The 26,046-nt window shown below is 40.3% G+C and overlaps 1 protein-coding gene and 2 non-coding genes across 7 annotated transcripts in view; all 3 read left to right on the top strand.

Moving 5' to 3' along the window:
* Positions 1–23,567, top strand: part of UGDH (UDP-glucose 6-dehydrogenase) — a 25,930-nt gene extending 2,363 nt beyond the window's left edge. For 3 of the 5 annotated variants that reach the window (XM_032273975.1, XM_032273970.1, XM_032273977.1), the window contains exons 2-12: positions 3,698–3,866; positions 8,153–8,254; positions 11,512–11,712; positions 12,079–12,276; positions 12,696–12,843; positions 13,944–14,038; positions 17,425–17,555; positions 17,793–17,926; positions 18,656–18,747; positions 18,863–18,973; positions 22,970–23,567. In XM_032273975.1, coding sequence (XP_032129866.1) covers positions 3,705–3,866; positions 8,153–8,254; positions 11,512–11,712; positions 12,079–12,276; positions 12,696–12,843; positions 13,944–14,038; positions 17,425–17,555; positions 17,793–17,926; positions 18,656–18,747; positions 18,863–18,973; positions 22,970–23,080 — 1,485 coding nt within the window. In that variant the 5' untranslated portion in view covers positions 3,698–3,704 and the 3' untranslated portion in view covers positions 23,081–23,567. The remainder of the gene's footprint in view (positions 1–3,697; positions 3,867–8,152; positions 8,255–11,511; positions 11,713–12,078; positions 12,277–12,695; positions 12,844–13,943; positions 14,039–17,424; positions 17,556–17,792; positions 17,927–18,655; positions 18,748–18,862; positions 18,974–22,969) is intronic. The other 2 variants (XM_032273979.1, XM_032273980.1) reach the window with 1 other exon arrangement.
* Positions 7,822–7,928, top strand: LOC116548871. Its single transcript, XR_004267583.1, has one exon. It is a non-coding gene; the product is annotated as a U6 spliceosomal RNA (small nuclear RNA).
* Positions 10,502–10,608, top strand: LOC116548880. The gene has a single exon (XR_004267592.1). It is a non-coding gene; the product is annotated as a U6 spliceosomal RNA (small nuclear RNA).
* Positions 23,568–26,046: the final 2,479 nt, after the last annotated feature.

The raw sequence follows: 26,046 nt of genomic DNA, 5'->3' as shown, positions 1-26,046 counted from the left end.
AAAAAAAAAAAAAAAAAAAAAAGGTAGTAACTCTGGGGAAACATGCTGACTCAAGAAAATAACTTGGCCAGGTACGATGACTCATGCCTGTAATCCCAGCACTTTGAGAGGCCAAGGCAGGTGGATCACTTGAGGTCAGGAGTTTGAGATCAGCCTGGCCAACATGGTGAAACCCTGTCTCTACCAAAAAATACAAAAGATTAGCTGGGAATGATGGCAGGTGCCTGTAGTCCTAGCTACTTGGGAGGCTGAGGTGAAAGAATCGCTTGAACCTGGGAGGTGGAGGCTGCAGTGAGCCCAGATTGTGCCACTACACTTCAGCTTGGGCAACAGAGTGAGACCTTTTGTCAAAAAAAAAAAAAAAAAAAAAAAAAAGAACTTGATAGTATTCTGGTCAATTACTGCAAAAATACTATGATCAGCAATCTGAACTAAAACTATTTACATAGAAGTCTTCATCTGAAAAAGAGAGAGCCTTGTGGAGAGTTACTCATTCATTCAATTAATAATCATTGAGAGGCTGCTGTTCTAGGAGTCAAGGATACAGCAGGGAGCAGCAGCAAATAAGAACTGTTAGCCTGGCTGTGCCTTATTAAACTATGAACTCCTTAAGCCCGGGAGTTGCAACAAGTAGACATTGATTCTACATTTAATATATGTGTTAGAGAATCTGTCCTGGTTGAGATTGAAGGTAAAGGCTGCCCTAATAACGTTTTGGCTATGAACTAATAACATTTTGGCTATTTTAAGTGGTAACTCTAAAAGATCCTTTGGTCCAACATTACTTTGAGATTCTACTTTTTAGGTATTCTAAATATACTGGGTTTAATTAAGTGAAAAAAGCCAGGTGTTAATAGTATATATGGTATTCTATGGAATTTAGAAAGACAAGATTATTAGAATATATATGTGTGTTTACTTGTAGCTGGGGAGATATACAAGAAAGCAAGGGTTGTGTGGAAGCAAAGTAGGGGATAGCAAAGTAGATACAGAAGGGGTTGGAGTGAAACTTCTCATGTATATCTTGTTACAACAGATTTAATTTTTGAATCTTAATTTTTTTAATATCTTAATTTAATTTTAATATCTACTCAGAATAAATTTTTTTTTTAGATGGAGTTTTGCTCTTGTTGCCCAGGCTAGAGTGCAATGGTGTGATCTCGGCTCACTGCAACCTCTGCGACTCTCCTGCCTTAGCCTCCTGAGTAGCTGGAATCACAGGCATGCACCACTATGCCTGGTTAATTTTGTATTTTTAGTAGAGATGGGGTTTTGCCATGTTGGTCAGGCTGGTCTCAAACTCCTGACCTCAGGTGATCCACCCGCCTCGGCCTCACAAAGTGCTGGGATTACAGGCATGAGCCACCACGCCTGGCCAGAATAAATAATTTTTAAAAATGTATTTCATATGGTTAAGAATACTGCTTTATTTAATTGAATCATATGATTCAAAATTCTGTCAATTTTTACTATTTTACCAAAATTATATATATATATATATATATATTTTTTTTATTTTATTTTTTGAGAGAGAGCCTTGCTCTGTCACCAGGTTGGAGTACAGTGGTGTGATCTCAGCTCACTGCAACCTCTGCCTCCTGGGTTCAAGCAGTTCTCCTGCCTCAGCCTCCCAAGTAGCTGGGACTACAGGTGCATGCCACCACGCTCAGCTAATTTTTGTATTTTTAGTAGAGATGGGGTTTTACCATGTTGACCAGGATGGTCTCGATCTCTGGACCTCGTGATCCGCCCACCTTGGCCTCCCAAAGTGCTAAGATTACAGGCGTGAGCCACCTCGCCTGGCCAAAATTCTATTTCTTTTAATAGTTTTTTAAAAGTCATGAGTGGCCTGGCACGGTGGTTCATGCTTGTAATCCTAGCACTTCGGGAGGCTGAAGCGGGTGGATTGCTTGAGTTCAGGAATTTGAGACCAGCCGGGGCAACATGGCAAAACCCTGTCTCTACTAAAAATACAAAAATTAGCCCAGTGTGGTGGTGTGCAGCACCTGTTGTCACAGCTATTTGGCTGGCTGAGACACGAGAATCACTTGAACCCAGGAGGCAGAGGCTGCAATAAGCTGAGATGGTGCCACTGCACTCCAGCGTGGGTGACAAAGTGAGATCCTGTCTCAAAAAGAATTAATAAATAAAAATAAAAGTCATGAGGGATCAGACTCCATGAGCTGTCATCTGCAGCACTAAAAGATCAATGTATAAGTCAGATTAGTAGTTTATTAACACAGGCTACAAACAGTCCAGAGTACTTACATGGATGAGTCAGCTCATTTTCTTATAGTAGGAAAATCTATCCAGAGAACCAAAAGTTATAACATTGTTTAATACAGACTCAAGTCAAAATTGGAAAATCTTAATTATATGCTTTGTCTTTTTTCATAATAGGGATATTCTTCTTGCCAGGCATCCAAATTAGGCCAGCCTTCCAGAATGTGTTCTCTGATTCATGCAGGAGTATACTAACAAATTCTTAAACTTTCTGATTACCATTTTCCTTCTCTTTGCAATCTGTGAATGGGTTAGATTAGATGATATCTGAGGTCTTGGCAAGGCAAAATCATTTCTTTGCTTCTAAGAATATGATCAGTTTGATAGTTCTCATTATAACAGATAAATGGACATACTTATGTATAAATCAGTTCCTTGTAATTTTGATTAGTGTGAATCAATTTACCTAATGCTTTTGAAACCTATCAAAATCTGTGTAACCCACTTTTCTGCTGGCATTGGGAAGAAAAAAATCTGTGTAACAGCTTTGGTAATTACAGAAATTACATTTTCTTTAACCATCTTATGGTTTCCGATTAAAGTTGAAATGGAGTTTAAGATCACTGCCTAGTACCTAAAAATAAACTTCAAAAGCCAAATTTGTGTGTAGGGCATATAATCTCAGAGGCCAATTCTGGACTGTGGAACCAATCTTATTCTATATTATCATAATCTAAACCTGTTATAAACTCATCTTTGGCCGGGTACAGTGGCTCATGTCTGTAATCCCAGCACTTTGGGAGGCTGAGGCGGGTAGATCACTTGAGATCAAGAGTTTGAGATCAGCCTGGCCAGCATGGTGAAACCATGTCTCTACTGAAAAAAAAAAAAAAATTAGCCAGGTGTGGTGGCTCATGCCTGTAGTCCCAGCTACCTGGGATGCTAAGGCAGGAGAACGGCTTGACCCTGGGAGGCGGAGGTTGCAGTGAGCCGAGATCGCAGCATTGCGCTCCAGCCTGGGCGACAGAGCAAGACTTTGTCTCAAAACAAAACAAAAAAAACCTTCATCTTTGTACACTAGCATTTATTTAAGCAAGAATTGTACAAGTATGTTCATCCTGGAACTTTCAGCAATCAAAATTGTCCTAGTGTATTATAGGCCTAAGAAAGATTTTATTTTTTTTACTTTCTAAATATTAGGTCATATAATCTTTGTGTTTCCCCTTCAGTAATATCAGTTACTGTGGTTTTTTTCCATATGTTTTATGCTAGTGCAACTGAGAACAGGCTAGGTCGTCCAATTGGAATGTTATATTTTAAATCTCTATTTTCATATTTCCTCAGAGTGAATGTAGGAAATCTTTCTAGATATCTGTCATCTTGACAGTTTTTATAAAGTGTAATGAATGTACAATATGATCTCTTTGAATTTTCTGTTTTCAATATTAGAACAATCTTACTGTTTTCCTTCTAGTACAATCATGTTTGAAATTAAGAAGATCTGTTGCATCGGTGCAGGCTATGTTGGAGGACCCACGTGTAGTGTCATTGCTCATATGTGTCCTGAAATCAGGGTAACGGTTGTTGATGTCAATGAATCAAGAATCAATGCATGGAATTCTCCTACACTTCCTATTTATGAGGTAAACATATTAAACAACTCTGTTTTTATGCTCTTTGTTTTCTGTTTTATTAAATAATTTATATGCACTATCAATGTAAAAAATAAGTGCAACTGATAAGAAATTAAATTAAAAAAATCTGGATATAAAACATTATGGACATTGGCCAGGCGCAGTGGCTCACGCCTGTAATCCCAACACTTTGGGAGGCTGAGGCAGGCGGATCATGAAGTCAGGAGATGGAGACTACCCTGGCTAACACAGTGAAAACCCATCCCTACTAAAAATAGAAAAAATTAGCCAGGCGTGGTGGCACATGCCTGTAGTACCAGTTACTTGAGAGGCTGAAGCATGAGAATCGCTTGAACTTGGGTGGTGGAGGTTGCAGTGAGCCGAGATTGCACCACTGCACTCCAGCATGGGCAACAGAGCAAGACTCTATCTCAAAAACAAAACAAAACAAAACAAAACAAAACAAAACAGAAAACATTATGGACATTAAAACACATTACTTTGGGTAATGTGGGTGGGAAAAATGACCAGAAAGAAGTCTATCAGATGGTTGTGTTAGTGCGTGAGATTATGGGTAATTTTTTCTCTTCCGTGTTTTCTTTTTCTTTTTCTTTCTTTTTTTCTTTTGAGGCAGAGTCTTGCTCTGTCGCCCAGGCTGGAGTGCAATGGCATGATCTTAGCTCACAGCAATACCCACCTCCCGGGATCAAGTGACTCTCCTGCCTCAGCCTCCCAAGTAGCTGGGATTAGAGGCGCCCACCAACACACCTAGCTAATTTTTGTATTTTTAGTAGAGACAGAGTTTTACCATGTTGGCCAGGCTGGTCTTGTACTCCTGAACTCAGTGATCCACGTGTCTCAGCCTCCCAAAGTGTTGAGATTACAGGCATGAGCACCATGCCCAGCCTTTTTCCCTTTTTTCTAATTTTGTTTGTTAGTATCATTGCCATATTATAATAAAGTTAAAAAGTGGTATCCTGTAAAAATAAACTGTTCTTATAATATGAATGTAAGTTTAATATATTTTTGGATTATTATACTAACATCAGGCAAACCTTAGATGGATAAATGGCATCTTTCATATTTAGAGTTTAGTGCCAGAAATATTTTTAACTGGAATTTCAAAATTTTGTGAATTTAGAGAATTTAGAAAAATATGCTTCTAACTATTTTACTGAGCTATCTCAGTTGCCTTTTTTTTGTTGTTATTTCCCTGAAAAATGAGTTCATATTATGCTTTTGAAACTCAACAGGAAAGCATTTGAAAATTTGATGGTAGCATTTGCTAGCTAACATTAATATGTTTATTTTTTTTCCCCCCAGAAAAGCTTGGTTATTTTTAGTTTATTTTTTCAGACAGAGTTTCACTATTGTCACCCGGGCTAGGGTGCAATGGCACGATCTTGGCTCACTGCCACACCTGCCTTCCGAGTTCAAATGATTCTCCTACCTCAGCCTCCTGAGAAGCTGGAATTACAGGTGCCTACCACTACTCCTGGCTAATTTTTGTATTTTTAATAGAGACAGGGTTTTGCCATGTTGGCCAGGGTGGTCTCAAACTGCTGACCTCAGGTGATCCCCTGCTCCTTGGCCTCCCAAAGTGCTGGGATTATAGGTGTGAGCCATTGCGCCCGGCCAAAGCTTGTTTGTTTATGACTGTTATCAACCATAGACTGTAATTGCGTTAGGCCTTCAGAAGGAAAGTCACAATCCAGTTTTATCCCTTAAGTTAGGTCTGCCTGCTATCTATAGGAATATAAGATATGGGAATCTATGGAAAAGCACCCCGAGAGTAGAAGTCACTCAACAACATAGATATTGTTTGAAGCTTCTCCCCTAAGAGAGAGCTTCAGGGCTTTAGGTCTGTTTTCTTTTTATTATGGATAATTTCAAGCATGTAATTAAAGATAATAGTACAATGAATTTCCACGTGCCTATCACCTCGTTTCAACTGTTATCTACATGGCCAGTCCCCCTTCCCAACTACCACCATGCTAGTTATTTATAATTTCATCCATAAATATTTTATCATGTATCTCTAAGAGATAATTTTGTTTTTCTTTGAGACAGGGCCTTGCTCTGTTGCCCAGGCTGGAGTGCAGTGGCCTGATCTTGGCTCACTGCAACCTCCGCCTCCTGGGGGGGCTCAAGTGATCCTCCCACCTCAGCCTCCCGAATAGTTGGGACTACAGGCACACACCACCATGCCCAGCTATTTAAAAAAATTTTTTTAGTAGAAATAGGGTTTCACCATGTTGCCGAGTCTGGTAGCCCATAATAGTTTAATCCTCACAGTTTCCTCTCCTTTTTTTCTCTTCTGTCTATTGGTTGAAGAAACCAGTTTGTTTATTGCCTAGAAATTTTCACAGTCTAGACTGGGCACAGTGGCTTATGCCTATAATCTGAGCAATTTCAGATGCTGAGGCGGGTGGATTGCTTAAGGCCAGGAGTTTGAGAGCAGCCTGGCTGACATGGAGAAACCCCATCTCTACTAAAAATACAAAAATTAGCCAGATATGGTGGTGTGCGCCTGTAATCCCAGCTGCCTGGGAGTAGAAGCACAAGAATTGCTTGAACCTGGAAGGTGGATGTTGCAGTAAGACGAGATGTCACCACTGCACTCCAGCCAGGGTGACAGAGTAAGACTCTGTCTCAAAAAAAAAAATTTTTCAGTCTGGATTTTGCTGGTTGAGTTCCCTTGGAGTTTTTCAACTTATTCTTTATTTTATGTAAATTGGTAGTTAGATCTACAGGGACAGGTCCAGTCAGATTTAGGCTTGATTTTCTTTTTGTAAGGATATTTGTTAACTGGTTTTATACTCCTCCATATTTTTAACATAAATATATCTCTTGTTAAACTAGGAATTAAAAAAAAAAATAAAAGTTTCTTGTAATAGGATTTAGAAAAATATACATTTATTTAAGTATAAAGAATAAATTGACTTTCGCAGCCGTTGTATGGCCCGAATTACTGGGGGTAAAAAATGTGCAATCATAATGACAATGCAAAGTAGATTTGCTTGAAATCACAGAGGACCTTGAATTTTCTGAAAATTGTGTTCATACTCAGAGTTAATAGTTAACTCTTATGAGTAAGGCACATGGTAAACAATGACAAAGCATTAAATGAGCTGCTCTTCTGACTGTAGCAAGTTCAATGGCAACTTCCATTTTGCTTTATTTAGTATACTTATGAAGCAGGGCATGCTAGCCTACTCCTGCAATCCTAGCACTTTGGGAGGAGGAGGCTGGAGGATTGCCTGAGCCTGGGAGATCAAGGCTGCAGTGAGCTGTTGTCATGCAACTGCACTCCAGCCTGGGGGACAGAACAAAACCCTGTATCAAAAAATAAAATAACATAGACCAAGTGTGGTGGTTCATGCATGTAATCCCAGCACTTTGGGAGGCTGAGGCGGGTGGACCACCTGAGGTCAGTTTAAGACCAGCCCGGCCAATGTGGTGAAACCCCATCTCTACTAAAAATACAAAATTAGCCCGGTGTGATGGTGCATGCCTGTAATCCCAGCTGCTTGGGAGGCTGAGGCAGGAGAATTGCTTGAACCCGGGAGATGGAAGTTGCAGTGAGCCAAGATCTTGCCACTGCACTCCAGCCTGGGTGACAGAGAGACTGTCTCAAAAATAAGTAAGTAAAATAAATGGGCTGGGCATGGTGGCTCACTCCTATAATCCCAGCATTTTGGGAAGCTGAGGCAGGAGGATTGTTTGAGCTCAGGAATTTGATATCAGCTTGGGCAACACACTGAAATTTTGAAACCCCATCACTACCAAAAAAAAATACAAAAATTAACCAGGCGTGGTGGCACCTGTGGTCCCAGCTACTGGGGAGGCTGAGATGGGAGGATTGTTTGACCCTAGGAGGCAGAGGCTGCAGTGAACTGAGATTGCACCACTGCACTCCAGCCTGAGTGACAGAGACCCTGTCTCTATTAAAAAAATAAGATGTGTGCTCGCTTCGGCAGCACATATACTAAAATTGGAATGATACAGAGAAGATTAGCATGGCCCCTGTGCAAGGATGACACACAAATTCGTGAAGCGTTCCATATTTAAAAATAAATAAATAAATAAATAAAATAAAAAATAAAAAAATAACATGTGCACTTGTGGCTTTTGGTATATGATCCTTAACTTTTCTACAAAGGTAATTTGAGAGCAACCTACACATTTAAATTACCATATTACTCTGCCCTTTAACAAAAGTAATTCTATATGATTAGGTTATCTCACATAACTGGCAAGTTAGATGTACAATTCCTTTTCTTTTTTCTTTCTAGCCAGGACTAAAAGAAGTGGTAGAATCCTGTCGAGGAAAGAATCTATTTTTTTCTACCAATATTGATGATGCCATCAAAGAAGCTGATCTTGTATTTATTTCTGTAAGTATTTTCCTTTGCTGTGTGAATTTTAATGTATTCTTGCCTATATAAAAGTATTATCATATTTTAATAGTAAATCCATTGGTATTAAGCCTCAACATTGCTTACTATAGAGTTGTCCAGTTGCATTTTGGTTGTCACTTTGTCTAACAGTTCACAAAACCCCATAATCATCTGGTCAAATATGTCATTTCAAGTCATTGAACAAATAAACTCAAAGAAAGTTTTAATCTGAGATTTAGAACTAGGAAATGCTGGTAACATTGAGAGCACATGTGATGATAGTATATTTCATATTTATTTCATCATTTCTTGTTTCCAGTGGTTGGCAGAGGTGAGATGAAGAAAATCAGTTTGCAAACTTAGAGGCATCTCCTATCTAAATAAATTTTACATTGTTTATAACTTGGCATATGTTGATTAGACTATCAGGCTAACCAACAGATACCTTTGCCTCATAATGTGGCTGAACTGTCCTACCTTTATAATGAAAAAAACAGAAGCAACACTTGAGATTAAACTGTAGTAATTCAATATTTGAACCAAAGCAACTTATATCTTGCTGTCCAAGTAACTATCTATTCTGTATGTAATGATATAGCTATCACCAGCTGAAAGCTGAGGAGGGTGTTATATGACTTAAGATCTTTACAAACTGGGCATGATGGCTCATGCTTGTAATCCCAGCACTTTGGGAGGCCAAGGCAGGCAGATTGCTTGAGCCTAGGAGTTTGAGACCAGCAAGGACAACATGGTGAAATCCTGTCTCTAATTAGCTAGGCATGGTGCTGTGCATCTGTGGTCCTGACTACTTAGGAGACTGAGGTGGGAGGATTGATTGAACCCTGGAGATTGAGGCTGCAGTGAACCATCATTGTACCTTGCACCCCAGCCTAGGTTACAGAAGGAGACCCTGTCTCAAAAAAAAAAAAAAAAAAAAAGAGAAAGAATTCAGCCTCCTCTTTTTGACCTCCTTAATCACTTCAGAGAAACTGATGCAGCTTCTATGACTTACCTACCCATCTCCTATTTAAACTTGTAGAAAGTTAGAGTAGAGGCATAAAAAAATAAGAAAATATTTTGGAGTAGGTACCCGGAAAAAATGAGTTACTTAGTCTAATTTTTAGGTGACCAGAGCCTGGAATGGTAATAGAATTTTTTGCAGAAAGGACATCTAAAAATAATGTTTTCGAATGCCAGACAGGAATCATTTTGTAGCAATCAGTTTTCAACTGTTTGATCAGACAGCTTCCCCTGGTAAAGGAGCGCTGAAAACAACAGTTTTTGAAAACTCATCTCCCATCTCCAGCCAGTTTCACCCTACAGCATGAGCTGCCTTTGCCTTTCTGTACTCCATTACATCTAACTCTTGCCCTAAGTTGTTCCAGTGCATATAAACAACTTTTTCCTCCTGCTTTTCACACCTCAACTCAATCTTCAAGTTTCGATTTATTTTCACTTGCTTCCTTTATTTAGTCTCCCATTAGGTTATAATCATATCAAGAGAAGAGAGTGATTACTCCTTTCTATTATTTCAAAAATAATTCCTATTCTCTTTAAGTTTTACACTTTTCAGAGCACTTTCATTTTGTCAGAGCACACTCATGTGTTAGTTTTTAGAGAGCCTGCTATCCTCATTTTCCAATGAGATCATTGAGGCAGAGGCAGCCACACTTCTCCAAGGTTACTGTAGTCCAAAACTAAATGCCTAGACTCTAGGCTTATGATTTTTTTTTCCCTATAGGAAAGTCTTTGTCCATTGGCCACATGTGGTGGCTCATGCCTGTAATCCCAATACTTTGGGATGCTGAGGCGGGCAGATCACTGGAATTCAAGAGATTGAGACCACCCTGGCCAACATGGTGAAACCCAGTCTAAAAATACAAAAATTAGCTGGGTGTGGTTGCACATCTATAATCCCAGCTACTCAGGAGGCTGAGTCAGGAGATTCGCTTGAATCTAGGAAGGGAGTTTGCATTGAGCCAATATTTCGCCACTGCACTCCAGCCTGGGTGACAGAACAAGACCCTGTCTCAAAAAAAAAAAAAAAGAGTCTTTGTCCACATAGTATTCTATATCCTGAAGACGATAGATAATGTTTAGCTCTAATGAGCTCAGAAAGGATATGTGAAGGATACTGTAGATATTTTAAAAGGCTGTCAGTATAGGACTGTAAAAATAGAGGAATAAAAAAGGAGGCCAGGTCCAGCATGGCTAAACTCCGTCTCTACTAAAAATACAAAAATTATGCTCACTTCGGCAGCACATATACTAAAATTGGAACGATACAGAGAAGATTAGCATGGCCCCTGTGCAAGGATGACACGCAAATTCGTGAAGCGTTCCATATAAAAAAAAAGAAAAAAAAAATACAAAAATTAGCTGGGCATTGTGGCATGCACCTGTAGCCCTAGCTACTCGAGAGACTGAAGCAGGGGGATTGCTTGAACCTGGGAGGCAGAGGTTGCAGTGAGCCAAGATTACTCCACTGCACTCCAGCCTGGGTGACAAAGTAAGACTCCATCTCAAAAGAAAAAAAAAAGAAGGCCATGTGTGGTGGCTCACCTCTATAATCTCAGCACTTTGGGAGGCCAAGGTGGATGGATATCTCAAGGTCAGGAGTTCAAGACCAGCCTGCATGACTTATGAAACCCTGTCTCTACCAAAAATACAAAAAAATCAGTGGGGCATGGTGGTGCATGTCTATAGTCCCAGCTACTTGGGAGACTGAGGCAGGAGAATTGCTTGAATCCGGGAGGTGAAAGTTGCAGTGAGCTGAGATTGTGCCACTGTACTCCAGCCTGGGCAACAGAGCAAGACTCCATCTCAAAAAAACAAAACAAAAAAAAAAAAAAAGAAAGGCGTTTTAAAGCTCATTTTTAAGGACTATAGTAATGTATACAATAAAGGGAATAAGAGAAGGCTTCTGTTTCATTTCAGATTGTGAAATCCTTTAGGATAACTGACTCATTCATTTCTGTATTTTTAAGGCTTAACTGGAATCTGCCTGCCCTGGTTATCTGGCACACAGATAGTAGCTTCCCAACAAAAATTTATTGAATGAATTCTCTAGATGCCTCAAGCTATTTATTCTGATGATTATGTTTATAAAATGTATTATTTCTGTAAATCTAATGGTGGATTAAATCAAGGCTACCGATGATTGGTAACTGTGCACTTGAATCAATAGTTCAGGGTATATCTCAAAATCACTATCTCACAGGTACTCTGTTATTTATCCCATATACTTTCATCAGGTGAATACTCCAACGAAAACCTATGGAATGGGGAAAGGCCGGGCAGCAGATCTGAAGTATATTGAAGCTTGTGCTAGACGCATTGTGCAAAACTCAAATGGGTACAAAATTGTGACTGAGAAAAGCACAGTTCCAGTGCGGGCAGCAGAAAGTATTCGTCGCATATTTGATGCAAACACAAAACCCAACTTGAATTTACAGGTATGAAAAATGAAGCATTAGATACTGGTTATTTTTATGTAAATACTGATGTGTTAAAGTTGCCCATAATTAATTCTAGCTTAAAACTTTCCAGGCACCTGAGGTCAGGAGTTTGAGACCAGACTGACCAATATGGTGAAACCCCATCTCTACTAAAAATACAAAAATTAGCTGGGCGGGGTGGCACGTGCCTATAGTCCCAGCTACTCAGGAGGCTGAGGCAGGAGAATCGCTTGAACCTGGGAGGCGGAGGTTGCAGTGAGCCAAGATTTCACCATTGCACTCCAGCCTGGGTGACAAAAGCGAGATTTCAGCTCAAAAAAACAAAACAAAACAAAAAACCTTTCCTTTGTATTGGGATTCCAGGTGCTGTCCAACCCTGAGTTTCTGGCAGAGGGAACAGCCATCAAGGACCTAAAGAACCCAGACAGAGTACTGATTGGAGGGGATGAAACTCCAGAGGGCCAGAGAGCTGTGCAGGCCCTTTGTGCTGTATATGAGCACTGGGTTCCCAGAGAAAAGATCCTCACCACTAATACGTGGTCTTCAGAGCTTTCCAAACTGGTTAGTATATAGCATTCAACTCTCTATTAAATTAAAGCCAAGCATTTATTTATTTTAAGCCTGATAAGCTACACAGATACTTTTTTAATAGTAGTAAGAGGTTATGCTTGCACATTCAAATTATGAATTAATTTTCACAAGGGGGATCAAATATCAGAGTATAAAATAATCTGAAAAATTCTGAAATCTTAAAATAGTAATTTGGTTTTTATCACTGTTTCCCTTCCTTTACCCTTTTGATTAATCATCTGTCCTCTCTAATTTAAAACATTTTCCTTTACATCCATTGTCTTCTCAAATTGAGCCCATGAGTATCTTATATATCTCCCTCAGTAATCTGCATCAACTCATTGAAATACAAACTAGATGTATAAAATTTCTCTTTTAGTTTATCTTACTCTTCTCTATTTTTTTTTAAGGCGGCAAATGCTTTTCTTGCCCAGAGAATAAGCAGCATTAACTCCATAAGTGCTCTGTGTGAAGCCACAGGAGCTGATGTAGAAGAGGTAGCAACAGCCATTGGAATGGACCAGAGAATTGGAAACAAGTTTCTAAAAGCCAGTGTTGGTAAATTAAAAATTTTCTCTAATAAAAAGAGCTACTATTTACTGAAAGCATATTATTTGCCAGGTTCAGTACCAGCACTTTATATATCTCATTTATTCCTTATAACCTGTTAGGAAGGTGCTGTTATTTTCTTTTCAGAGGTGATTCACACTCAGGGAAACTTGTGCAACTTGCTCAAGTAATGCAGTTGAGTAACCAGATGTTTCTGATGCCAAAGCCGTATTAGTCCTTATAGCATATTGGATTGCACTAGAGCAAGGGTGGAAAAACTATGGCCTCTGGGTCAAATCCAGCCCACAGCTTGTTTTTGTAAATACATTTTATTGGAACACAGCCATGACCATTAGATTACATATTGTCTATGGCTGCTTTTGAGCTACAATGGCAGAGTTTAATAGTCTCAACAGAAACTGAATGGCCCACAAAGACTGAAATATTTACTGTCTGGCCCTTTACCATGAAAGTTTGCTGACCCAGGCCAAGCACAGAAGTTCATGCCTATAATCCCAGCACTTTGGGAGGCCGAGGCCAAGGCAGGCGAATTGCTTGAGCCTAGGAGTTTGAGACCAGCCTGGGCAACATGGTGAAGCGCCACCTCTACAAAAAAAATACAAAAAATTAGTCAGACATGGTGTTGCACACCTGTAGCCCCAACTACCTGGAAGGCTAAGGTAGGAGGATCACCTGAGCCTGGGAGGTCAAGGATGCAGTGAGCCATGTTTGCACCACTACACTTCAGCCTGGGTGACAGAGTGAGGCCCTGTCTCAAAAAAAGAAAAAGTTTGCTGATCTTGTGCTAAAGTAAAGGATGTGGGGCAGTCATACTAGATGAATGAGAAAAAAATAGGGGATAAAAGGAAACAAAATGTTAAAGGTAGCCATTATGAAACTTTAGTTAGAAAATTATTTGGAAGTTACTCATGGAGTTGTTAAGTTGCCTGCAAATTTTATACAATTTATAAGTCCATTAATTATCCATCTGAATTTTATTATTTAAAAATCTTAACATAAGCTTTCTGATTTAGTATAAAGAAATTTGTCACATGATCAAGTTGTCTTGTTCTTACATTAAAATATTGTTCATTTTTTTCTTTCTGCAGGGTTTGGTGGGAGCTGCTTCCAAAAGGATGTTCTGAATTTGGTTTATCTCTGTGAGGCTCTGAATTTGCCAGAAGTCGCTCGTTATTGGCAGCAGGTATTCATCTTTATAGTTGATTTCTGTTTAGCCAAGCATGGTGGTTCACACCTGTAATCACAGCACTTTAGGAAGCCAAGGCAGGAGCATCACTTGAGGCCAGGAATTCAGGACTGGCCTGGGAAGCATAGTGAGACCCCATCTCTACAAAAAATTTAAAAATTAGCTAGGCGTGGTGTTGCACACCTGCTGTCTTAGCTGCTTGAGAGGCTGAGGTGGAAGGATCACTTGACCCTAAGAGTTGGAGACTCCAATGACTTATGATCTCTCCACTGCACAGTAGCCTGGACAACAGAGTGAAACCCTGTCTCTAACATAATAATAATAGTAATTTCTGTTTAGCTTCTCATTAAGCATGTCACTTTTTGTCCATGAAATTTTTTTGATTGAATTTATTTATTCCAGGAACTCAACAATTAGTATATGCAATTTGTTTATTTTATGTTTATTTATTGGATATCTGCATTTTTTATTTATCTTTCCTGCTAATCAATGGTAATGGAAATTTTTGAGAAACCAGTATTCTGATTTTATAACTAAATTTGCTCCCAGAGTAAAATAAGAACAATTATCCTTAATTATAATTCTTCTCTTTTTTTTTTTTTTTTGTTTGAGACAAGGTCTCACTCTGTCACCCAGGGTAGAGTGCAGTGGTGCCGTCGCTGTTCACATCACTGACGTCCTGTGCTCAAGCAGTCCTCCCACTTTAAGCTCCCAAACAGCTGGGACTTCAGGAACGTACCACCATGTCAGCTAATTTTTTTTTAAGTTTTTTTTTGTAGAGACAAGGTATCACAAAATTGCCCAGGTTGCTCTCGAATTCCTGGGCTCAGCAGTTCTCCCATCTCTGCCTCCCAAAGTGTTGGGAATATAATCATTAGCCACTGAACCTAGCCTAATTCTTTTCTACCTTGAAAGGCATAAAATCAAAATAAAGTAAGAACCTATATTGTAATGCTGGTTGGGCGTGGTGGCTCACACCTGTAATCCCTGCACTTTGGGAGGCTGAGGCAGGCAGATCACTTGAGAGCAAGAGTTCAAGACTGGCCTAGCTAGCAAGGCTGAGGCATGAAAATCACTTGAACCCAGGAGGCGAAGATTGTAGTGAGCCAGGATCATGCCACTGCACTCCAGCCTGGATGACAGGGCAAGACTTTATCTCAAAAAAAAGAGAACCTATATTTTAATGCTTTTAAGTGGTTTTGTATCTGTTGATATTTGTTTTGGACCTTTCAGACTCACAGAGCCAAAATTAGAAACCCTTCCCAAATTGGAAGCCTTGTGAGCTCTGGAAGTAGAGTTGATGTTTATTAAATGCTTATCCTGTACTGGGTACGCTTTTGGGCATGTGGTATATAGTATCTTATTTAATCCTTGTCACTAAAGTATCCCCTTTATTAGATGAGGGAACTGACACAGAGATATTAAGTAATTTGCCCAAATTACTAGTCAGTATATGTGCCTTTCCCAAATATTTTCCCCCTGAGTTTATAATTTTTCAGGTTTCAGCAGTGGATATGGGAGGGAATCTAAAGAAATGCACGTTTCTTTTTTAAAATTTTTTAACTTTTTAGAGACAGGGTCTCACTATGTTGCCCAGGCTAGTTTCCAACTCCTGGGCTTAAGTGATCCTTCCACCTTAGCCTCCTGAGTAGCTGGGACTACAGGCACACCATGCTGCCTAATCAGAAATGCACATTTTTTTTTTTTTTGAGATGGAGTCTCTGTCTGTCACCCAGGCTAGAGTGCAGGGGCTTGATCTCGGCTCACTGTAACCTCTGCCTCCCAAGTTCAAGTGATTCTCCTGCCCCAGCCTCCCAAGTAGCTGGGACTACAGGCACGTGCCACCACACCCAGCTAATTTTTGTATTTTTAGTAGAGACGGGGTTTCTCCATGTTGGCTAGGATGGTCTCGATCTCTTGACCTCGTGATCTGCCCGCCTTGGCCTCCCAAAGTGCTGGGATTATAGGTGTGAGCCACCATGCCTGGCCAGAAATGCACATTTTTAAGGGAAAATAGATAGTGTCATTCCACCCAATCCATCATGATGGCTTTATCTCACTGTTCATTTTGTGAAAAATACAGATAAACCCTTGATTTTCCAACACTTTGGGCTAATTGCTTAAGCTCTCAAGGTTTGATCGAGATCCTGGAAGCTTAAAGCCTTAAAAAAAGAAGTTTCTTTTGCTATGCCCACCTGGTCACCAACCTAAATTTAACAGATTAAGTGATCAGAAACTCTTATAACATTTAGTTAGTGAAAAACGTTGTCAAATGTTTGTGGTGTTATGGTTCATCCAGAGACAGCTAGAACTCTGCATGTTGTTTGTTCCCTGTCCACTTTCCACTGGAACTTTGGTGAATAGTGGGCACAAGCAAATGAAGGTGTTTGATTGCTTATAGCTTTTTTCCACAGAGTTTAGAGACATGGGCTAAGGAGAATATAGTTTCCTATGTGCCTTATTTAGGCTGGTCTAATAGCTGAACTTCAAAAACTTGGGGGCCGGGCGCAGTGGCTCATGCCTGTAATCCCAGCACTTTGGGAGGCTGAGGCGTGCAGATCACGAAGTCAAGAGATTGAGACCATCCTGGCCAATATGGTGAAACCCCGTCTCTACTAAAAATATAAAAAATTAGCTGGGCATGCCTATAGTCCCAGATACTCGGGAGACTGAGGCAGGAGAATCACTTGAACTCAGGAGGCAGAGGTTGCAGTGAGCCGAGATCATGCCACTGCACTCTAGCCTGGTGACACAGTGAGACTCCATCTCAAAAACAAAACAAAACAAAAAAACTTGGTTGTGTTCTCCATTTTTTGCATCTGCCTCAGCCTTATGCATGGAAAATCAAGTCAAATGAAATTAAAAATTTTTAGGATGGCTTTATTTTTTTCATTTTTGTTAAGACAGAGTCTGGCTTTGTTGCCCAGACCGGAGTGCAGTGGCACGATCTCGGCTCACTGCCACCTCTGCCTCCTGTGCTCAAGCCATCTCACCTCAGCCTCCCAAGTAGCTGGGACTACAGGCACACGCCACCATGCCTGGCTAATTTTTGTATTTTTTGTAGAGATAGGGTCTTTCCATGGTGCCCAGGCTGGTCTTGAACTCCTGAGCTCAAGCAATCCGCCTACCCCGGCCTCCCAAAGTGCTGGGATTACAGGTGTGAGCTACCACAGCTGGTTTTGGATGGCTTTAAGGAAGGGGATGAGTGGTTCTTTTTTTATTATTTTTAAATCTATAGGCACTAAAGTTTGGTTAATTTTCGCCTCCTGTTAATATGTAAGCACTGTATTTGTACAATAGCACTCACCATAAAACTGAGTAATGTGTGTCACAGGCTGTGCCACTTTTAACTAATCATTGCACAATTGTACATGTAATTTCAGGTCATAGACATGAATGACTACCAGAGGAGGAGGTTTGCTTCCCGGATCATAGATAGTCTGTTTAATACAGTAACTGATAAGAAGATAGCTATTTTGGGGTTTGCATTCAAAAAGGACACTGGTGATACGAGGTATCAGTCTTTTAAAATATTTCAACCCCTTTGAGAGTGCGTTAACTCATCTTAATTTTTTGATTGATGGATGTTTACATAAAATACATGTAAATATATAAAGAATAAAAATAAACATCCATATCTTCACCACTCAACCAGCTTAAGAAATAGAATCTTACCTGTATCTTAAACTCCCTGGTATTATAATATAATGCCATGTAAAGTTTAGCAATACTGATTTTTTTTTTCCTTTAGAGAATCTTCAAGTATATATATTAGCAAATATTTGATGGATGAAGGCGCACACCTCCATATATATGATCCAAAAGTACCTAGGGAACAAATAGTTGTGGATCTTTCTCATCCAGGTGTTTCAGAGGATGACCAAGGTATGCCTTTGAGTCTCATAAATCATTTTGAGTACAAACTTTAAAATTTGTTATCATCTGGGAACTTTAGGTTGTTCAGTTTTATCATTTATATCATTGGTATGCCCTCTTTTAAACCTCATTTCTCTGAAATGAAAGTCTTAGGCATAATGTCATCGACATTGATTTGAAGTGATCAGCTTTGGATTGATTGGGCCAGTGATTTTTCCAACATATTCCACAAAGCCCCAGAGTTCCAAGGAGATGCTTCCAGAGCAGGGTTTGGGGCCTCTCACTGTCATTCCCATTGATACTACAATCAGATGATTCCCAACTCCTCCTGCAGTCCTAGTGTTAGAATATCTATAGTACTATCCCCCTATGTGTGGTTTTGCTTTCCATGGGGTCAGTTATCTGTGGTCAATTGCAGTCTGAAAGTACTAAATGGAAAATTTCAGAAATAATTCATAAGTTTTAAATTGTATGCTGCTTCATCTTGCCTAAGACACTTATCGTGACTTTGTCTAGCATATCCACACTTTATGTGCTACTTGCCCATTAGTCTCTTAGTGACTTTTGGCTGTCAGATTAAAAAAAAAAACAAGTATGTGTATAAGTATATGTAGTGTTCAGTACTCTCCACAGTTGGGGATCTTGGAATGTATCCCTTCAGATAATGGGGGAACTACTGTAATGTCAAATAACTCCTTATTTCTGTTTTCTTTGTTGTTGTTGTTGCTGTTGTTACAGTGTCCCGGCTTGTGACCATTTCCAAGGATCCATATGAAGCATGTGATGGTGCCCATGCTGTTGTTATTTGCACTGAGTGGGACATGTTTAAGGTAAGGTAACAGAAATGATACTAAGGAAAATTCTAGAGGTACTCCACTATCAGCTGGGGTTGAGTATATGTGTTCATGTATGTGTTTTAATTGTTCCTGTGGTATGTCTTTACAGGAACTGGATTATGAACGTATTCATAAAAAAATGCTGAAGCCAGCCTTTATCTTTGATGGACGGCGTGTCCTGGATGGGCTCCACAATGAACTGCAGACCATTGGCTTCCAGGTAATCATGATCCTGGACTGGTTTTTTTTGTGTGTGGTTTGGTCTTTAGTGTTTGATTCAGCAACTGGAGACTATAATCTAGTCAAGTGACACATCAAAAGACCATCATAGCAGGTCAGGATATGTTTAGCTGATTAAGATGATACCTTCTTTCTAGGGTAATTCTTTTGGGAAACAAAATCAATATCAGAAGTTTATTTCAACAATTAGGACAAGGGCCCATTTGCTTTTCAAACCCATTGCGTGGATTTATACTTTTCTTTTCTCTTTTTTCTTTTTTTTTTGAGATGGAGTCTCACTGTGTCGCCCAGGCTGGAGTACAGTGGTGTAGTCTTGGCTCACTGCAACCTCCACCTCCCAGTTTCAAGCGATTCTCCTGCCTCAGATGCCTAAGTAGCTGGGATTATAGGCGCGTGCAACCACGCCCAGCTAATTTTTGTATTTTTAGTAGAGACAGGGTTTTACTGTATTGGTTAGGCTGGTCTCGAACACCTGAGCTCATGATCCACCCACCTTGGCCTCCCAAAGTGCTAGGATTACAGGCATGAGCCACTGCACCTGACCTAGAATTTTCTTATTTTCTTTAGCAGTAACGTAACTCTGGGGCAACATGTCAGTTCTCTAGGAAGTCTCTGGGATTTTTCTGACTACTCTGTTTCCTCCCTAAATTTGTGATCTAAAGATACAGGAAGAAAGAGGTGCTGGTCAATCAGCAGGTGTTCATCCTGTATCTTCTGAATACTCTGAATGGTACTCATTCTGTCCCAGTGCTGTGAGGGGTCTGAATGGAACACATGGGAGTTTCAATGGTACTGGTCCTCTTCTGATTCAAAGTTTGTCAACTGGCTAGGTGTCTTGGTTCACACCTGTAATCCTAGCACTTTGGGAGGCTGTGGAGATGGATCGCTTGAGGCCAGGAGTTCAAGACCAGCCTAGCCTACATGGCAAAACCCCATCTCTAAAAAAATACAAAAAATTATCTAGGCATGGTGGTCTGCACCTGTAACGTCAGCCACTCAGGAGGCTGACGTGGAAGGACTGCTTGAGCCTGGGAGGCAGAGGTTGTAGTAAGGTGAGATCATGCCATTGCATGCCAGCCTGGGTGACCCTGTCTCAAAAAACAAAAAACAGTTTGTCAATTATGGAACATTTGGAAAGCTGACAGAAGCCTCCACCCAGAACAGTGTATTTGTATGCTAACATCTATTTCAGTTCTCCAAGGAGTCCCAAAAGTATTAAAAAGGAGCTACTTTCCATTTCCTCAGAGCAGTGTGTATATGGGGATGGGAGGATGGGGAGGTGGAGTAAGTTAGGGAGAATAAAAAAATATGCCAGGGGGTTGCTGTCAATATAGTGCCCAAGCAGAGCAGAAAAGCAGCAGTATTTGATAGCTTGCTATGTACCTCTCAGCACCAGCTATCTTGAAGAGGTACCAGTAAGGCCTGATCTGCTATTCAAAAATATCTGATCTGGTTCTCTTAACCTCTCACCAACTTGTTGAAAGTCCTTCTTACTTAGAACTCAGTGGCTATTTCTCATTCATGAGAGATTTGCTTGTGGAAAGAAATGGTATCCTTGTCTGTGAACTCTTCCATCATAGACCTTGGGGACTCTTCTATTTCCACCCCTCCTTAGTGAGTAACAACATGACTGTTTTTCCCAGTCATGACTAAACTCAGGAATGTTTTTTTTTTTCATTTATTTATTTATTTTTTTTTGAGACAGAGTCTCACTCTGTAGCCCAGGCGGGAGTGCAGTGGCACAATCTCGGCTCACTGCAACCTCTGCCTCCCGGGTCCCGATTCAAGCAATTCTCCTACCTCAGCCTCTCAAGTAGCGAGATTACAGGCACAAGCCACCATGCCCAGCTAATTTTTGTATTTTTTAGTAGAGACGGGGTTTCACCATGTTGGCCAGTCTGGTTTTGAACGCCTGACCTCGTGATCCTCCTGCCTCAGCCTCCCAAAGTGCTAGGATTATAGGCATGAGCCACTGCGCCTGGCCAGGAATGTTATTTTTTATTTTATTTTATTTTATTTTTTTTTGAGATGGAGTTTCGCTCTTGTTACCCAGGCTGGAGTGCAATGGCGCGATCTCGGCTCACTGCAACCTCCGCCTCCCGGGTTCAGGCAATTCTCCTGCCCCAGCCTCCTGAGTAGCTGGGATTACAGGCACGCGCCACCATGCCCAGCTGATTTTTTGTATTTTTAGTAGAGACGGGGTTTCACCATGTTGACCAGGATGGTGTCGATCTCTTGACTTCGTGATCCACCCGCCTCGGCCTCCCACAGTGCTGGGATTACAGGCTTGAGCCACCGCGCCCGGCCTCAGGAATGTTATTTTTAAAAGGTTATTTGCAGGGCATAGACACATTTTCTCTCATTCCTGTTCATCTAAGGGAAAAGATATGTAGAGAAATATATATTTTAAATGATTTTGAGTTATTATAAAAGTTAACTTCCCTAGTGAGGATTAAAAAAACAATTAGGAATGGAATCACTAAATAAGGAGAATTTGTAAGTCACTAAGACAACTGGTTAATATAAAGCAGAAGCCCTTTGTGGCATGAATCAGAATTAAATATTATTTTTTAATTCAAAAGACTTATGAAAATTAAGTAATATATTTATCTCTGCCGGGGAAGGGAGATAAATTCATGACTATTGAAGTAGTAGTATTTTTAATGGTAAGATGATGACTTTGAATATATGGAATAAATAAAAAATGTAATAGCCAAAACAAAATTATCATTTAATGAAGGCTGGCTTGTTGTATGCTAAGCACTTTACCTAATTTAGTACTTACCACAACCCTTTGAGGTAAGTGGTGGTAACACAATTTACCAAGTGAGGAAGAAAGACTTGGAGAGTTTAGGTAACACAGCAAGTGCCAGTCAAGATTCCAGCTGGGGCCTTTCAGACTCTGAAGCCTGAACTCGTAACAATTATGCTGTTATACACCGGGCATGGTGGCTCACACCTATAATCCCTGCACTTTGGGAGGCCGAGGTTAAGTGGATAACCTGAGGTCAGGAGTTTGAGACCACCTGGCCAACATGGCAAAACCTCGTCCTTATGAAAAAACACAAAAATTAGCTGGGCACGGTGGCAGGTGCCTGTAATCCCAGCTACTTGGGAGGTTGAGGCAGGAGAATCGCTTGAACCAAGAGGCGGAGGTTGCAGTGAGCCGAGATTGCGCCATTGCACTTCAGCCTGGGAGACAGAGCAAGAAAGAATTATGCTGTTACAAACTGGGCACAGTGACTCACACTGGTAATCCCAACACTTTGGGAGGCCAAGGTGGGACTCACACTGGTAATCCCAACACTTTGGGAGGCCAAGGTGGGTGGATCACATGAGCCAGGAGTTCAAGACGAACAAGCCTGGCCAACATGGCAAAACCCCATCTCTACTAAAAATACAAAAATTAGCCAGGCGTGGTGGTGCACATCTGTAATCCCAGCTACTCAAGAGGCAGAAACAGAATTGCTTGAACCTAGGAGGAGGAGCTTGCAGTGAGCCAAGATCATCCCACTGTACTCCAGCCTAGGCAATAGAGCAAGATTCCATCTCAAAAAAAAAAAAAAAAATTATGCTGTTAGCTTTTGAAGGTTTTTTAGTATAAGGGAAATTGAAATGAGAATAAGGTTTGAGATAAAATATGAACTCACTGGAATCTGGTCTGTTAATTATTTTCATACATGTTTCTAAAGACAGTGGTAGCACATGATTTACTACTTTGAGAGAGTCAGATGTGGGGAGTGGCAGGAATGAGAAAATCTAGATATGAATATTAAAATGAAGTATAGATTAATTCTAGAAACAAAAAATAGGGAAGAAACCAAAGATCTCTCATAGCAACCCAGACAACTTGAGAATCCTTTTCTGATAAAAAAAAAAAAAATTCTAGATTCCCCCTGCCCCCATTTCAGTACATTATAAATTCTTACACTTATATAATTATTAATAGTTCTCTTAAAAAAATTTTTTTTTTCAGATTGAAACAATTGGCAAAAAGGTGTCTTCCAAGAGAATTCCATATGCTCCTTCTGGTGAAATTCCGAAGTTTAGTCTTCAGGATCCACCTAACAAGAAACCTAAAGTGTAGACATTGCCATTTTTATTTGTGATTTTTTTGGTACTTCAGGATAGCAAATATCTATCTGATATTAAATGGTAAATGAACCAAGTGTTTTTAAGGAAACAAAATTATTTTTTTAATCATCAGATTTATACTAGCTATATGGGTATTCGCATATCTGGTAATTGAATCTAGAATTTTTTTTACATATTTTTATAATACTGTTAGCTCAGTTATTGGATGAGTGAAAGATAATCATGTTGGTTTTAATAGTGTCAATTTTTGTAAAATAAAAATTAAACTTCAAACACTTTATAAATGTCCATAGGCAGCACTTTAATATCACATTATAAAGGGAAGGACAGTCTTCATTTTTGCTGGTTATTGGTTTGCTTGTCATTAAATATGTCCTTTGAATCTATGAAAATGCTATGCTAAATAGCCTTTAACATGTATGGTCTGGTTAAAGTTCCTTTGATCCTTTTAATGAAATGTGTCACTGATTTTTTAGCTCTAAAAGATCATCACTGTTAATTTACAATCACCCCAAATATGGTTAAAAGGTGGGATTTTTGTTCTGTTTTTTTTGAGGTGGAGTCTCGCTCTGTCACCCAGGCTGCAGTGCAATGGCGTGATCTTGGCTCAATACACCCTCTACCTCCTGGCTTCAAGGAATTCTCCTGCCTCAGTCTCCTGAGTGACTGGGACTACAGGCACCCGCCATCATGCCCTGCTAATTTTTGTATTTTTAGTAGAGACAGGGTTTCATATTGGCCAGGCTGATCTCAAACTCCTGACCTTGTGATCCACCTGCCTCAGCCTCCCAAAGTGCTGGGATTGCAGGCGTGAGCCACTATGCCTGGCCAAAAGGTGTTTTTTTTTTTTTTAATCATGAAGAGAAAATTAGTAGTATTGTTTCTTTCTCTCCCCATTATTTCTTGGTTTTCCTCACTAATCTTTTGTTTAGTCCAAGAGCCAAAAAGATAAATATTTTTTTAGATGTCCTCTTGCTTTGTCGCCCAGGCTGGAGTGCAGCGGCATGATCTCAGCTCATTGCAACCTCCACCTTCCTGGTTCAAGCAATTATTCTGCCTCTATCTTCTGAACAGCTGGGATTACAGGCTCCCACTACCATACCCGGCTAATTTTTGTATTTTTAGTAGAGACGGGGTTTCACTATGTTGGTCAGGCTGGTCTCAAACTCCTGAACTCATGATCCGCCCGCCTCAGCCTCCACAAAGTGCTGGGTTTACAGGCATTAGCCACCGCACTGGGCCGAGCCAAAAATATTTATCTTGGTTCTGCATTTTAATTTCTATTCTTAATTGTAATTTTTCCTTTTTTCTTTAAATAAGGAAACCAATATAATCTCATGTATAAACTTAAATATTTTACAAGTTACGTATAGCATCATTCTAAAATAAGAATTTTTCTTGTTTTCCATCTGCCTTTTTCTTATGTCTCTTGTTGAGTTTTGTATTTTCAGTGGTTATTTTTACTTGTGTTTGATCATTATTAAAGTTTATCGTATGTCCGCTTGATGCTTGTGCTCTGCTGAGATTGTACAGATTGCATTAAACAGCCCAGGTCTCATCCTTCAGGAATTTTACAGTTCAGTGAGAAGAGGGAGACAAATATAAAGATGAGGACAGAAGCATCTGTACAGAAAAAATTGCATAAATAAAACATTCTCCATCAACAACTAAATGGGTGTAATTTTTGTCAATGCACAAGTAACTGAGTCATGACGGCCTGACATTAGATGGGAAAAAAATGACTCCTCACTTTTGACAGACAAGGGTATTGCATCATTCTCTCAAATGGTGAAACAAAGGGAATCTAGCAAATAAACATTGGCATACTGTAACCCATGGATCAAATTTGGCCAGCCATGAGTGAGCTAAGAATCGTTACGGCCAGGCATGGTGGCTCACACCTGTAATCCCAGCACTTTGGGAGGCCAAGGCAGGTGGATCACTTGTGATCAGGAGTTCAAGAACAGCCTGGCCAACATGGTGAAACTCTATGCCTGCTAAAAATACAAAAATTAACCGGGCTTGGTGGTGCGCACCTGTAGTCCCAGCTACTTAGGAGGCTGAGACAGGAGAATTGCTTGAACCTGGGAGGTGGAGGTTGCAGTGAGCCAAGATCACACCACTGCACTCCAGCCTGGGTGACAGAGAGATTCTTGTCTCAAAAAAAAAAAAAAAATGTGTGTGTGTATATAGACATATATTCTCAGATCATTATAACATATATGTAGAATTATCTGCAAAGCTACTGTTAAAAAGAAAACAAGCAGAATCCCTGGCCTGCATGGCATATGGAGCACACATTTATATCCTCTCCCTTCTGAGGACCCCGTTAAATTTACAGATAGCAGGTTGGGGGGCATAGCTCAACAAAACAAAGTAGGAGGAGACCATCTGCTCAAGGGTTTCAGTAAATTTCTGGAAAGCATCACGTGGGTGGATGTGCATTGACTAAAGAGTGGAGGAAGCTGCTTCATGGAATACTGTCATGATAGAGGAGTTTAGCGACGGCAGAGGCTTTACCACCAAGGAGGTGGGAGAGACAGGGCCATACACTGGGACTTAACTGTAGGTCTTTAACTTGGAACAGTCAACCTTCTCATCTCATTCACCCTTAGAGCAGAATGAGCGAGCCCAAGGATTAAACAGCAAAGGCAGTGCAGGGGGACGCTTCTCTAAATAAATTGGGTAGCCTGGGCGTGGCGACTCATGCCTATAATCCCAGCACTTTGGGAGGCCTCAGCAGGTGGATCACCTGAGGTCTGGAGTTCGAGACCAGCCTGGCCAACATGGATAAACCCCATCTCTACTAAAAATACAAAATTAGCTGGGCATGGTGGTGCATGCCTGTAATCCCAGCTACTCAGGAGGCTGAGGCAGGAGAATTGCTTGAACCGGCCTGGGCAACAAGAGCAAAACTCCGTCTAAAACAAAATAATAAAAATATTAAATTAAAGGCCG

This window comes from Sapajus apella, unplaced genomic scaffold (genome assembly GCF_009761245.1).
Source record: "Sapajus apella isolate SASKATOON/1434 unplaced genomic scaffold, GSC_monkey_1.0 scaffold5, whole genome shotgun sequence".
NCBI classification, from domain to species: Eukaryota; Metazoa; Chordata; class Mammalia; order Primates; family Cebidae; genus Sapajus; species Sapajus apella.
This window is presented reverse-complemented; position numbering and strand designations above follow the sequence as displayed.